The following is a 13,730-nucleotide window of genomic DNA, read 5'->3' on the forward strand; positions in this document are numbered from 1 at the left end:
CGCTTTTAAAGTGCAGCTGGAGAGCCTGACTCCAGCTGCCGCCGCTGTTGCACTTGCTGGCGTAATGCCGCACCTGCGCCCTGAGCGGGCTTCTTCACGAAGTCACTCACGTGACTCCGAAGTAAAATTGAATCTGAATCTAATCATGGCATATATTGGATGATATCCTCATATTAGGGGAAACAAAGGAATTAGCTGTGGCAGCAGTTCTAGCTACGAAACAGCTCCCTAAAGCACTGAGGTTCATCCCACGCCCAGATAAACCAGAATTGAAGCCGTTAACTACCATGGATTATCTGGGCTTCAATATCAATTCCATCCATATGACTGTTACTTTGCCAAGGTGCTTGGGTCACTATAATCAAATCATGAATGTACCCACTGAAGCTATATCACAATTACAGTGGTGGGCAGACATATGTTTGGCATAGTTTTCAGCCCTATTATTGTCACCAATCCCAACTTGGTTATTAAAAACCGATGCCAGTACTTTAGGCTGGGGAGCAACTAAACTCCATATCCAGCACAGGTAACAGATGGACCAATTCAGAATCATCGTTACTACACACACCGGGCATCAACTATTTGGGATTGGTGATCGCCTATTGGGCTAAAAAGCATATGCATTTCAAATGCAGCACGTACATATGCGGTTACGGATTGATAATACTATGGTGGTGGCTTATATCAACCATATGGGGAGCATAAAATCATTATCGTGCAACAAATTGGAAACAGATCTGGCAATGGTGTGTCAAAAGACATTTTAACTATCAGCTGCCTATTTCCTAGGAAGCTAGAACAGTGGGAGACACCACGTCACGGGTAAAAATTTATGATAACATTGAATAGATGTCAAACCCAAAATATCTGCTAAAGGTATTAAGCAGTTTGAAAGCCAGATATCAATTTGGTTGCACAAGACGGAATCACCAGTAACCTATGTATGTGACTTAGGAACCAGATCAGAGGCAGCAGCGATAGATGCCTACACGCTGGAAGGGGGAATTTCTGCTTTGCCTTCCTCCCTTCTGCCTCATCAGTCGGGCACTTCGTAATACAGATGGAATCTGTCTCCGAGATATTGAACGTGCCCGACCGGCCTACACAGCCATGGTTCCCAGTTCATCACGACATGGTGGGCGAGTCACCTATGGATTTCCCTAGTGGACCATGGTTGCTGACTCAACCCAGTATCAGGCATAAGCCACCCATGCCAGAAAAACATCAAACTCCTGGGTGCAGGTTTTGAATAGACCTTACCAGGGACTGGGATTATCCAAAGGAACCATTACCACCATGTCGGCATCCCTGCGAACAGTCACCAAGAGCTAACATGGGTAAAATACTGCCACGACGCAGGGACAACATACCAAACTATTCAACCACTGACGTATTGGAGTTCCTGGAACATCTACACCATGACTAAAAGGTGAGTTACAGTGCCGTAAATACAGCATGGAGCGCCTTGTCTGCTTATCTAAAACAGCATGACAGCAGAGCATGGGATCCCATCCACTGAAGATAAACTTATGAAGGGCAACTATAATAATAAGCCCCAAAAACCCAGGTATATACCCATGTATGGGATATCGGTGTGATATTGACATATCTCAGAGAATGGCACCAGCCAGATCCCTCAGCTTGCTCAATCTATGTTAAAAACGCTCATGCTTATGGCTCTCGTATACGCTCACAGAGTCCAGTCACTCCATAAAACTAGACTGGATAACATGGTGATTACCCCAGACGCATCACGTTCATATTCTAGGTCTGGTAAAAACCTAACTCGCAGGTATATGGGACTAGGCGAGATTATGAGTTCGGCATGGACTAGTAGGGTCGAGATGGCCTGTGTTTCCCGTGCTGTAATCGTTATATGGTTATATGGACCAGGAACGCCCAATTCACTGGTGGGATTCCGGGCCTACCCACCAGAGTCCAGGTTGAGTGTGGTGACCCATCTACTACAATATATAGACACAACCCACAATCTTAGAGGGAGAGGAAAAGCCTATGGGTCAACCACAGAAACCCCAAGACGGGGTACGAGCCAAACCACTCCAAGGTGGCTCAAACAGGTACTGAAAGCTGCCGGAATAGATAATAATACATTTTAATCCCATTCCACTAGGGCAGCATTGATATCAGCGGCTGAACGAATGGACATCCCGGTTGACCACATTCTCAATACGGCAGAATGGTCAAGGGAACGACGTTCAGAACATTTTTTTATTGTAAACCGTTGATAAACCTGATTTAATTGCAGAAAGAATATTACAAACTGCAATATTAATTTAAGCTCAGGGGAGCTCTTTATGTTGTTATTGTTAACAAATACCTTTCTGTTTCTTGTGAAAGCAGATCCACTGGTTGATTACGATAACACTTCCTCCCTCAAAAACTTCGGCAGTGAGTGAAATAAAAACTGTTACACGGTTTGAAATCACAGACCTTTGAAGTCTTCACGGAATCACTCACGTGACTCCGAAGTAAAATAGTAAGATTAAACGAGTACTTACCAGTATGAAGTTTGATCTGTATTTTATGAGGAGTTACGATGAGGATTTTATGAGGAGTTACGTGCCCTCCGCTCCCACCCTCAATATACAGATCAAACTAATAAACTGATGTCTCATGATCTTTACTATCTTACTTCAAATATTGTGTCTATCCTGTGATTTCACACCGCTGCTTCGAAGTATGCCGCACCTGCGCACTGGGCTGGGGTCTTCACGTAATACCTCATCGTAACTCCTCATAAAATACAGATCAAACTTCATACTGGTAAGTACTCGTTTAATCTTACTATTAAATTCTTCCTCATATACAATCTTAGGCATGTCGTTTGATTCTGAGGCTTTGCCCTCTGGTCCAAGGCACTCTCTCTAGTGGAAGCATCCTCGGCACATGCACTCTATATGGGCCTTTCTTATTTTTTTCGCCTTCCATCACGATGAGGAATGTGGAGGAGTCACTGTGGTGAATCTTTATGTTAAAATGTATTTTGTGTATCTTGTTGCTTTTTATTGGTATGACTATAGGGCAAATGAAATTCCCTAACACACTTGGCTAGTAAAGTATGAGTAGGATTCTGATTCTTTGATGGGGATGTGCTGATCGGCTATTTGATCAGCAGGTTCATAAGATCGTGGGGTTCTACACATATTTATCGGAGTTAGTAGAGCCGCTGCCTCGCTGCGCCAAAGCACCGATTCGATAATGACATCTGATGCTGTCTGCCTGGTGATTTCTGTTTCTCCCCATGACATCATGCATTTCCTCCCATTGCACCGGTTTTCCCCACCCACATCCCCAAAACGTGTGATTATAGGACAGGCGACGGCCATTGTAAAGATGTACCTCGCAAAGATGAACACATTATTTTCAGCTCTTGATAATGTCAGTGTTTGGACATTTAACGAGACAAGGATGTGTGGACATCGAATCGCAGAGTACTGAAAAGGATCCGTTGGCGCAACTCGTCCAAATGATCAAAATGCCTAATCGAAACTGGTCCAATTTGCTCATTGGCCGATATCCTTTTCATGATTTACTATTCACATATGTGTCTTTTAAATGCTTTCACAGTAACTGCCTCAACCACCTCCTCGGGCAGTTCATTCCTTGTATCCAACATACTTTGATTATGACGGTTGCCCTTTAGATCACAACTATATGTTTCTCCACTCGACTTTCACCGACGTCGTTTGCTTCTTGATTTTCCGACCCTGGGAAAACTCCTACCATATATTTGGGTAGGCCATTTAGGACTGAAGTGAAGATTTTTTTAAGCCTGAGAGTTGTGCATCTGAAGAATTCGGAGTAAAATACGTGGAGGAGTTGCCTAAAATCAATTAGAACGTCACGGCGGCTTCAGAGAAGGTATACAGGAGGTTACATTATACGTTGAACTCAAAAATAGCAAATGAGCGATTACTCCAATGGGATTATATTATAGGCCACCCAATAGCTATAGGCAGATGGACGATCAGATATGTAGACAGATTGTTCAGTATATTGTAATGGGTGACTCTAAGTTCCCGAATCAGGTCAAGAAGATTAGATGCAGCCGAACGCGTAAAATGTATCCGGCAAGGTTTCCTTATATTGTATGGGGATACTCCGACCGGAGGAGTGACTATACTGGACCTTGTTTAGGGAAACGACCCTGCACACATGACTGATGTTGCGATGGAAGCGCATTTTGGAGATAGCAATCACAAATTTAAATGCTTTAAGATTCTTCTGAATGTGGTTAGTTTGGGAAAGTACTAAATTCGGCTAAAGTGGATTACAATGACGCGAGGATAGATTGGCTGAAATTGCTATTAGGAAAATCCACAAATGACTCGTGGGAGTATTTTAAATGCCATTTGATCAAAGTGCAGGATCAGTATCTTCCTCTAAAGGATAATGACGGTGAGGTAACAGACATGATGATGGCCAAGGAGGTTGTAAATTTGGTCCAAAGTAAAGTGAAACGAATGTCGGGTTTAAGAAGGTGGCATCAGGCATATGAGGAATGTAATCGTAGTTGGAAAAAAAATCAAGTGGGCGATTGGAAGGGCCAAAAGGGGCCATGAAATGTCATTGGGTATTGTGTTAATGAAAATGCAAAGCCTTTACATACGCCCGTGACCAGGAAGAAAGTAGAAGCGCTTGGGGACAAAGAAGAAATTCTTTGCTTGAAGTAGCAAAATGTAGGCGAAATACTAAACATGTACTTTGCATGTGTATCCACCGAGGAGAGGGGGGGGGGGGGGGTGCATTGCTGAGGATCTTTGCTTGTTTTCCAGCCATAGAAAAGGAATGGAGAACTGGAGAGTGGTAATGGTGTTCCTTTGATTAATCAGGGAAGTAGAGAGGATCTCGGAAACTAGAGGACAGTAAGTCTCAGGTCAGTGACAGGTAGATTATTGGAGAGAAATATCCGTGATAGTATTTACTCCCATTTGGAAAATATTAGGCTGATTGGGGATAGCCAGCACCACTTCGCCGCGGTAGGTCGTGTCATACTGTCTGAGAGGAGATTTCCGAGGAGGTGATCAGGGAGGTTGATGAAGATAGCTCGGTAGATGTTGTATACATAGATTGAAGTAAGACCAATCTTTGATTCGGACGCTCCTGGTAGGCTGATGGAGAAGATGCGGATGCACGGTATACACGAGGTCGTATGTATTCAGAACTGGCTTATTCATATAAGACAGGGGAATGTGGTGGAAATTAAACATTTTGGCCGACGGTATGTAGCCAGTAACGTTCCTCGGCAATCTGCGCCGGGCAATCTGTTGTTTGTGATGGATACAGTATATAAATATATATGCAGAAGGATATTCGAGTCCAAGTTTGTAGATCAATGAATGTGGTGGCACAAATAGCTAGGGTAGTAAAGAAGGCAGATTTAATGTTTGTATATTGGCATTGTATATAATAGTCAGGAAGTCATGATACTATGGGCCTTTTTTGGAGTATTGCATGCAGTTCTGGCTCTTTCTTCACTGGAAAGCCGAAGAGGCCTCAGAAGGAGTGCAAAGTACCTTTGCCAGAATACTGCGTGTATTAAAGGGTTTCAGATAGAAACATAGAAACATAGGAAATAAGTGCACTTCGGGTCATTCGGCCCTTCGAGCCAGCACCAGCATTCATTTGTGCATGGCTGATCGTCCTCAATCAATAACCCGTGCCTGCCTTCTCCCCATATCCTTTGATTCCACTAGCCCCTAGAGCTCTATCTAACCCTCTCTTAAATCCATCCAGATAGAGCGAGAATTTGGATAGTCTTGGTTTCTTTTTTTCTGGCACAGCAAAGCATGCGGGGACAATTAATACAATTATGAGGGGCACGAATAGGGTAGTCAGTCAGATTATTTTTCCCCACGGTGTTTTCAATAGTGGAGAACATAGATATAATGCTCGAGAATGGAGCGTTTAATAGAGACTTCACCCGGGAGGGATGGTCCCCCAACGCAATATTCCACCTCTCCATTAATTCCATTATTACTGGCCAGTGGGGATAGGGGCTTTCTGGAGCGCTTGCATGGGTGTTGTAGACCGAAGGGACTGGTTTCCTGAGGGCTAGTATGGACATTGTGGGCCGAATGGATTATTGGGCTGGGAGCTCAGTCACATTCCTGGCAGCTCAGTAACTCAGGCCTGGCGGGCTGGCAGCTCAGAAACTTCTAGAAATTCTGCCGAAAACAGGTTATCACCTGTGAGACTGTGAGAGCGAGAAGTGGGAGAGGGTGGACAATTAATTTTAGACATTTTCTTTTTTTTTACTTATCAAAGTAATGAAGGGTGAAAGTCTATGCTTGCGTGGATCTCTGGAGCGCTGGTATAAGTTTTGTGGGCTGAAGGGACTGGTTTCCAGAGGGCTAGTATGGACATTATTGACTAAGTGAATTATTGGACTCGCAGTTCACTAATTCGTGGCTGGTGGGCTGGCAGTCCACTGGCGTATGGCTGGTGGGCTGGCTGTTTACTTACTCATGGCTAATTGCCTGGCATTCCTGTCACTCACGGCTGCCGGGTTGGCAGTTCACTTCGTTACCCCACCTGCCTTTACCCCCCTCCCCCCACTCTGCTCCTTGCCATTCCCCTCCTTCATGCATTCAGTCCATCTCCCCTCAACCTCCCCCACCACCCATCCCCCCATGCACTATTAGTGGCTCTACGACAGCTTTTCCTGCCCGTTAGGTGCCCATTGTGAAGAATACACAGGCATGGCAAGTGGAAAAAGGATTTATTAAAGTTTAAAATGTGAATGATTCTTAAAATATAACACCAATTTAAATGTTAAATATGAGATTTATTAAGTTCAGTTCTTTCATGCTGTGTGTCTCGTGTTCTGCTGATCACAGGCTCTTGATGTCACTTTGCTGTTGATGAAAAAATAGACAATATTAATATACAGAGCTTGAGAAAATCTGAGAATTTACCTCAAAACTCATCATTCAGTACAGGCCAGCCAGCAAATCCATTACACAGCACTTCAGTTCACGCGGAGTGCGGGCCAGGCAGCAAATCCAATCTCACAGCACTTCAAGCGTAGTGCAGGCTAGGCAGCAAATCTAATGTCACGGCACTTCAAGCGGATTACAGGCCACACAGAAAATCCAATGTCACATCACGTCAAGCGGAATGCAGGCCAGCAAGCCAATCAAATGACACAGCACTTCAAGCGGTGTGCATGCCAGCCAGCAAATGCAATCTCACAGCACTTCAAGCGGAGTGCAGGGCTGGCAGCAAATCCAATCTCACAGCACTTCAAGCGGGGTGCAGGCCAGGCAGCAAATCCAATCTCGCAGCATTTCAAGCGGAGTGCAGGCCAGCCAGCAAATCCAATCTCACAGTATTTCAAGCAGTGTGCAGGCCAGACAACAAATCAAATCTGACAGCATTTCAAGGGGAGTGCATGTCAGCCAGGAAACAATCTCACAGCACTTCAAACAGAGGGCAGGCCAGCAAATCCAATTTTACAGCACTTCAAACCGACTGCAGGCCGGAATATTTACATAAACATGCACCACACACACACACACACACACTCACACACAGATACACACACACACACACACACACACACACCCACATACACACACTCATACACACATACATGCACGCACACACACACACACACACTCACAAACACTCACACACACATACACCCATAGACATACACTCACACACACACAACTCGCACACACACACATCCGCACGTACTCACCCACACACACACACTTACACACACACTTACACACACACTTACACACACTCACAAACACTCACCACACACACACACTCCCCCACACACACGTACACAAATAGGCTCTCACACACACATTTACACACACACTTACACATACAGACTCACACACATATGCACGTATTCGTTCGTGCGCTGTATTCTTCTATGTTCTATGATCGAGTTCCATGGTCCAAACATGACATGCCCTTGAATTTAAGAAAGGCGTTAAGTTAGACAGAGTGCAGATTTACCAGAATACTATCTGGGCCTTCGGGCTTCAGTTAAAGGAAAAGGATGTTCTTTTATTTGGGGCATTGCTGGCGGACCGATGATCTTATTCAGGTGCGCACGATATGATGGACATGGGTAAAATGATGGTCGACAACACTTTTCTCAGGGTGGACCATTGTACAAACAGTCTAGGTTTTTGTGATAGTACCTCTTGGTGGCGGCGAGGGCAAGCGGGTCTAAAGTTATATTTGTGTTTCCCCAGCTTCCTCTTCACCACAGGCAGTTTAATGGTCGCTTTTACCACTGCGGGTAAGTTACACTCAAACCTGTCTGGGGATTCGTGTATTTATCTCAGCGCATGGTTGTGTCCTTCGTATAGTGAGTCTGACAGTGTTATACATGTGAATGTGCTCATTGCTGTGTGTGTTGCTGTGCTTCCTTATACGCGTGTGTGTGTATTGATGTGTGTGCCTAAGTGGTGCATGGCTGTGCGTGCGTTTACTCCATCTGTGTGTGTGTTTGTATATGTGTCTGTGCATGTGTGCTTGTGTCTGTGTGTATACGTGTGTGGGTGTGGACCTATGTTTGTGTGATGTGGGGGGGGGGGGGTGTTGTATGGGTGTGTTGTGTGTGTGTTGCGTATGCGTGTGTGTGTGTGTTGTGTGTGTGAGAGAGAGAGAGAGAGAGAGAGAGAGAGAGAGAGAGAGAGAGAGAGAGAGAGAGAGAGAGAGAGAGACGTGTGAGAGCCCACGTGAGAGAGAGAGGGAGAGAACGAGACTTGCCATCTCATGCCCATCTGGTCTCTGCCTCATCCTCACCCTCACTCTCTGTTACAGCCTCGGCTCTGATGCTGTTTCCCGCTATCGCATTAATAGGAATGGGAGGAATGTTGGTGCTCACAACAAACATAAAGGTATTCTATGGTCATTCGTCCGGTTTCAACAATACAACTTCAAGATCATAGGGACATAGAGACATGGAAACATTGAAGATGGGTGCAGAAGTAGGCCATTAGACAATTCGGCCCATCGAGCCCGCACCGCCATTCAATGTGATCACGGCTGATCATCCGATATGTATCCCATTGATACTTTCCCGCCATATCCCTTGATTCCGTTAGACCTAAGAGCTGTATCTAACTCACTTGAATCCATCTATCTAACTCTCTCTAGAATATTGGGTGAATAATAAATGCAATAACAGTTAAGGTGGTCGTGAAGATCAGTAGCAGGGCGACAAACAGCTGAGCAAGAGGATCAAGAATTGGCAAATAAAATAAGTGTGACGTGTTAAATATGGTGATGCTAATCCCTGGCACGATCTTCATAGTGTACTGTAGAACCGTCTCGAGTGTTGTAGTGCAGAAGGATCACGGAGTACAAGAGCACAGTTTACCCAAAGTGGCATCACTAGAGGTACATAGGGTGGTGAAGAAGACTATTGACACGCTTTACCGGTTCGGGAATTGAGCAGGCATCATTACATGTTACGACCACTTGGTACAATGGTAGAAGATGTTGCTGAGGCTACACTTAGAGTATTGTGTTCATTTTTGGTCAGCCTGCAGTAGAAAATACGCTATTAAACTGCACAACAAAACGTTTATGGGGATGTTGCTAGGACTCTGGACTACAGAGATAGGATGGGCAAGCCAGGACATCATTCACAGAGGAGCGGCCCTCCCTCACAGTGACCTCTTGGGCAGTGCGGTACTCCGTCAATCCTACTCGACCCACGATGTGACGCTCTCACAATACAGCTGCCCCCCACGGCCTCCCCACAACAACACCCTTCCCACAGTGCGACAATCCCTGAGTACTACCAGTCCCAGAGGGCTATACTCCCTCAGTACTGCCCCTACACGAGTTTGAGACTCCCGCAGAACTGATCCTTGACAGTACGCCACTACCCGTGTGTTGCTGCTCCAATATTACGGAATTTAGTTAGTCTGCAATCTGCACTCCACCTCCCACACCGCGGCAGACCCTGAGAAATCTACATGTTATAACTAAAATGACTCTAATAGTCGGAAATGCCGTTGCAATCGCGCTGAACTTGCCACTGAGGAATTGGAGGCGTAGGTGTGATTTATTTTCCAAGGTGCACAGGGTCAGCAATGAAGACCGAACATATTCCGGCCTCCAGTGACCGGGCGTGGGAGGGTGTTGGATGTTCTTGGACCTTCTGTGCGGTCTCGATGACTGTTTACTTTGCATGGATCTGCAGGCTGGAAATCTGTTCGGGAGGCATCGCTCCACAGTGATCACCTTGTACAACGGAGCCTTCAATACCGGTGCAGCCGTCTTCCTGCTGGTCAAGGTGAGGAAAGTGTCAACAAGCTGTCTTAAAAACTCTTCCCGGGGCGAGGGGTTTAGCTGTGATGTTTGTATGGGGGTACTGCCGTTGTATTCCTTGGGTCAAGAACATGTAATTGAATTTAGGCTGGAGAAATAGTTGAGTGTTCGTTCAAATTCTGTGGGTGCATGTGGCAGGTTTATAGATTTCGGGCGAAAGAGGAAGGGTGGGGGTGGTTCGATGTGGGGAAATATTATTTCAACCTATGTAGGACAGAAAATGCTGGAGTAACACAGCAGGCGAGGCTGCAAAGCCAGAGGAAGTGGAAGTTACGCTTAGCGACCATTCTTCCTGCTGATTGTGCAGGGTGTGTTGCGGGATAAATATGGAATCTATTTGGGAGTGGCGAAACAAATCCAAACCAGTGAGTGGTGTTTGATTGGCTGATGAGCGGGCAGAGGCTAGAGGTGAAAAGGAGACAATGGAAGGGAACAAATTAGAAAAGGCAGAATGCAAGCAAATGGAACAATAGACAATACAGACGAAGAGATGCTGGAAGAACGAGGCAGTGGAATTGGAAGTGTTATAGTGGGAGAAACGGCTGCACGCCACAGAGCACAGTGCATAGAAAAATACATACTGGAACGGGCTCTTCGGCCCAAAATGACTTTGCTCAACATCATGCAACGTTCAGCGGATAACCTCTGCCTGTACATGACCCATGTCCCTCTATGTATACATATGCTTTTCTAAATGTCTCTCAAATGGCACTACCATGCCACTAACTAATACCGACTATGAATTAGACAACCCTACTCATTGTGTAAAATAATAGCTAGCCAACTATCCATCCATTCATCCAACTTTCCATCCATCCTTCGTTCCGTCAGTCCGTCCATCCGTCCGTCTGTCTGTCTGTCTGTCTGTCTGTCTGTCTGTCTGTCTGTCTGTCTGTCTGTCTGTCTGTCTGTCTGTCTGTCTGTCTGTCCGTCTGTCCCAGCAGGAATCCAAATGGACGAGGAGATTGAAGGCTTTGTGACCAAGTTTGCGGATGATACGAAAATAGATGGAGGGGCAGATAGTGTAGAGAAAGCATGGACTCTACAGAAGGGCTTCGACAGGTTCTGGGCAGAGAAGTGGCAGATCGAATATAGTGTAGCAAAGTGTGGAGTCATGCATTATGGTAGTAGGAATAACGGAGTAGACTATTTTCTAATTGTGCCGAGAATCCAGAAATCTGAGGTGCAAAATGACTTGCGAGTGCTGGCGCAGGGTTCCCAAAAAAGTCCAGTGGTTAATTAGAATGATCCCAGGAATTAGTAAGTTAACATCAGATGAGCGTTTGGTGGTACATGGTCTGTACTCGCTGGAGGTTAGAGGAATGAGGGAGGACCTAATTGAGACACACACAATAGTGAAAGGCTTCGATAGTGGATGTGGACAGGATTTTTCTACGAGTGGGAGAGCCTAATGTCCCCGATGTTGGGGAAGTCCAGAACCAGGGGCCACAGTTTACGAATAAGTAAGCCATTTGGAACGGAGACGAGGAAACACCTTTTCTCACAGAGAGTGGCGAGTCTGTGGAATTATCTGCCTCAGAGGGCAGTGGAGGTGGGTTCTCTGGATGCTTTCAAGAGAATGCTAGATAGGGCTCTTAAAAATAGCCAAGTCAGGGGATATGGGGAGAAGGCAGGAACCGGTGGATGATCAGGCATGATCACATTGAATGGCGGTGCTGGCTCGAATGGCCGAATGGCCTACTCCTGAACCTATTGTCTATTGTCTATTGTCTAAGACTAGAGTTCATAGCCTCAGAAAAAAACCACGTTATTTTAGGAAAGAGATTAGGAGAACTGTATTTAGTCAGAGGATGGTGCATCTGTGGAATTATTTGCCATGGAAGGCTGTGGACGACGTCAGTGAGTATAATCAAGGCAGAGATAGATAGATCTTAATTAGTACATGTGTCAAAGTTTTTGGGGAGTAGGCAGGGGAATTGGGTTAGAAAGGAGAGATAGATCTGCCATGATTGAATGGCGGAGTAGGTTTGATGGGCCGAAGTGCCTAATTCTACTCCTATTCCTATAACCTATGACCCAATCCCTGCGGAGTTCCATTGGTCACAGACCTGCAGCCTGAATATATACCTTCCACCACAAACCTCTGACTTCTCTGACCTGCCCAGTCCCGAAATCATATGACCGTCATCGTGAATCCCGTACACCTTAATCTTCTGTATCCAACTACCGCGATGGAGTACATAGATTTGTCTTCTGTTTCCCACATCCACCCACAATTGATATTCATCGATTTTCTTCGTCACCTTTCCAAATAACTCAATCACGTTGGACAACACATGTCCCGTGCAAAATCCCGTTGTCATCCCCAATTAACCTGTTATCACAACTTGGAGTCCTATCTCAATTCTCTCGAATAATTCCCCTGTCCCCATAAGCGTCACTGGTCTATAACTCCCTGGATTCTCTCCACTTCCCTTCTGAAACACATAAATAAATTGGCCCCTCTCCAGTCCTCCGGGCCCAAGTATATTGGCCATTTGAATGTCCACATTGAGCTTTTCCCTAGTCGCTTTATATTTATCTTAAGCCCCGGCTGATGCCATCTCCTGAAACATCACATATGATTTATATTTCTCCCTGAACACGTTTCAAACATCCTAGAATATCCGCGGTTGCTTTACATTGCCACCGGTATCCGATCCATGCTCCTTACGGGAACACACTGATCCCATACTTTGATTAGCTGGCCATTAAACGACTCCTGTGTGTGATCTGTGGACTACCCCAGTAGCTGCTGTTCCTAATCAACCCTCCTTAGAATCTGCCTAATTTTATTAATGTGTCTTGCCCCAATTACGTGCCTTCTCCCAACGTACCGGTACTTATTAAAACATGATAAATACAGAGGGAGTTATGAACAGCATCTGCAAGATACCCATCCACAGAAACAGCGAACACTTGGCCAGGCTCGTTTCCTAAGCATGGTCCAGCATGAGGATCTTCGGGTCGAAGCAGCCATGTCCTGTTGAGGAAACTTTCTTGAATGTTATAGGAGATTCATGTGAATATATGAACCATATCTCAGACCTTTGTACAATCACCTGTCTATCAACCCCACCACCATCACCCAGGATCTGTCCTCCGCCTCCACTTTTGTAGTTTTATCCACTCCCCACCCACACCATATTAAATCTGAATCTGGAGAAGGCCACCTATCCATGTTCTTCGGAGTTGCTGTCTGACCCGCTGAATTGGTCCAGCACGTTGTGTCCTTTTAAATGTTGGGACCAAAGAGTTGCAAAACACCCAAACGTAGCATTCCTCTAGCTTGCGTGTGATCATAATCTGGCAATATATCAGACCCAGGATAGAACATTTGATATGCGGAATTTAAATTGGTTGCGTTCGGGTATCGTGCAAACATTGGTGAACTG

At 45.5% G+C, this 13,730-nt stretch overlaps 1 protein-coding gene across 1 annotated transcript in view; it reads left to right on the top strand.

Moving 5' to 3' along the window:
- LOC129710484 (equilibrative nucleobase transporter 1-like) overlaps positions 1 to 13,730 on the top strand; it is a 54,929-nt gene that overhangs the window by 18,073 nt on the left and 23,126 nt on the right. Inside the window, exons 3-5 of the mRNA XM_055657438.1 lie at positions 8,244 to 8,290; positions 8,818 to 8,894; positions 10,208 to 10,300. Of these exons, the coding sequence (XP_055513413.1) occupies positions 8,244 to 8,290; positions 8,818 to 8,894; positions 10,208 to 10,300 (217 nt within the window). The remainder of the gene's footprint in view (positions 1 to 8,243; positions 8,291 to 8,817; positions 8,895 to 10,207; positions 10,301 to 13,730) is intronic.

The sequence above is a fragment of the Leucoraja erinacea genome, chromosome 28, assembly GCF_028641065.1.
Source record: "Leucoraja erinacea ecotype New England chromosome 28, Leri_hhj_1, whole genome shotgun sequence".
Lineage (NCBI taxonomy): Eukaryota > Metazoa > Chordata > Chondrichthyes > Rajiformes > Rajidae > Leucoraja > Leucoraja erinaceus.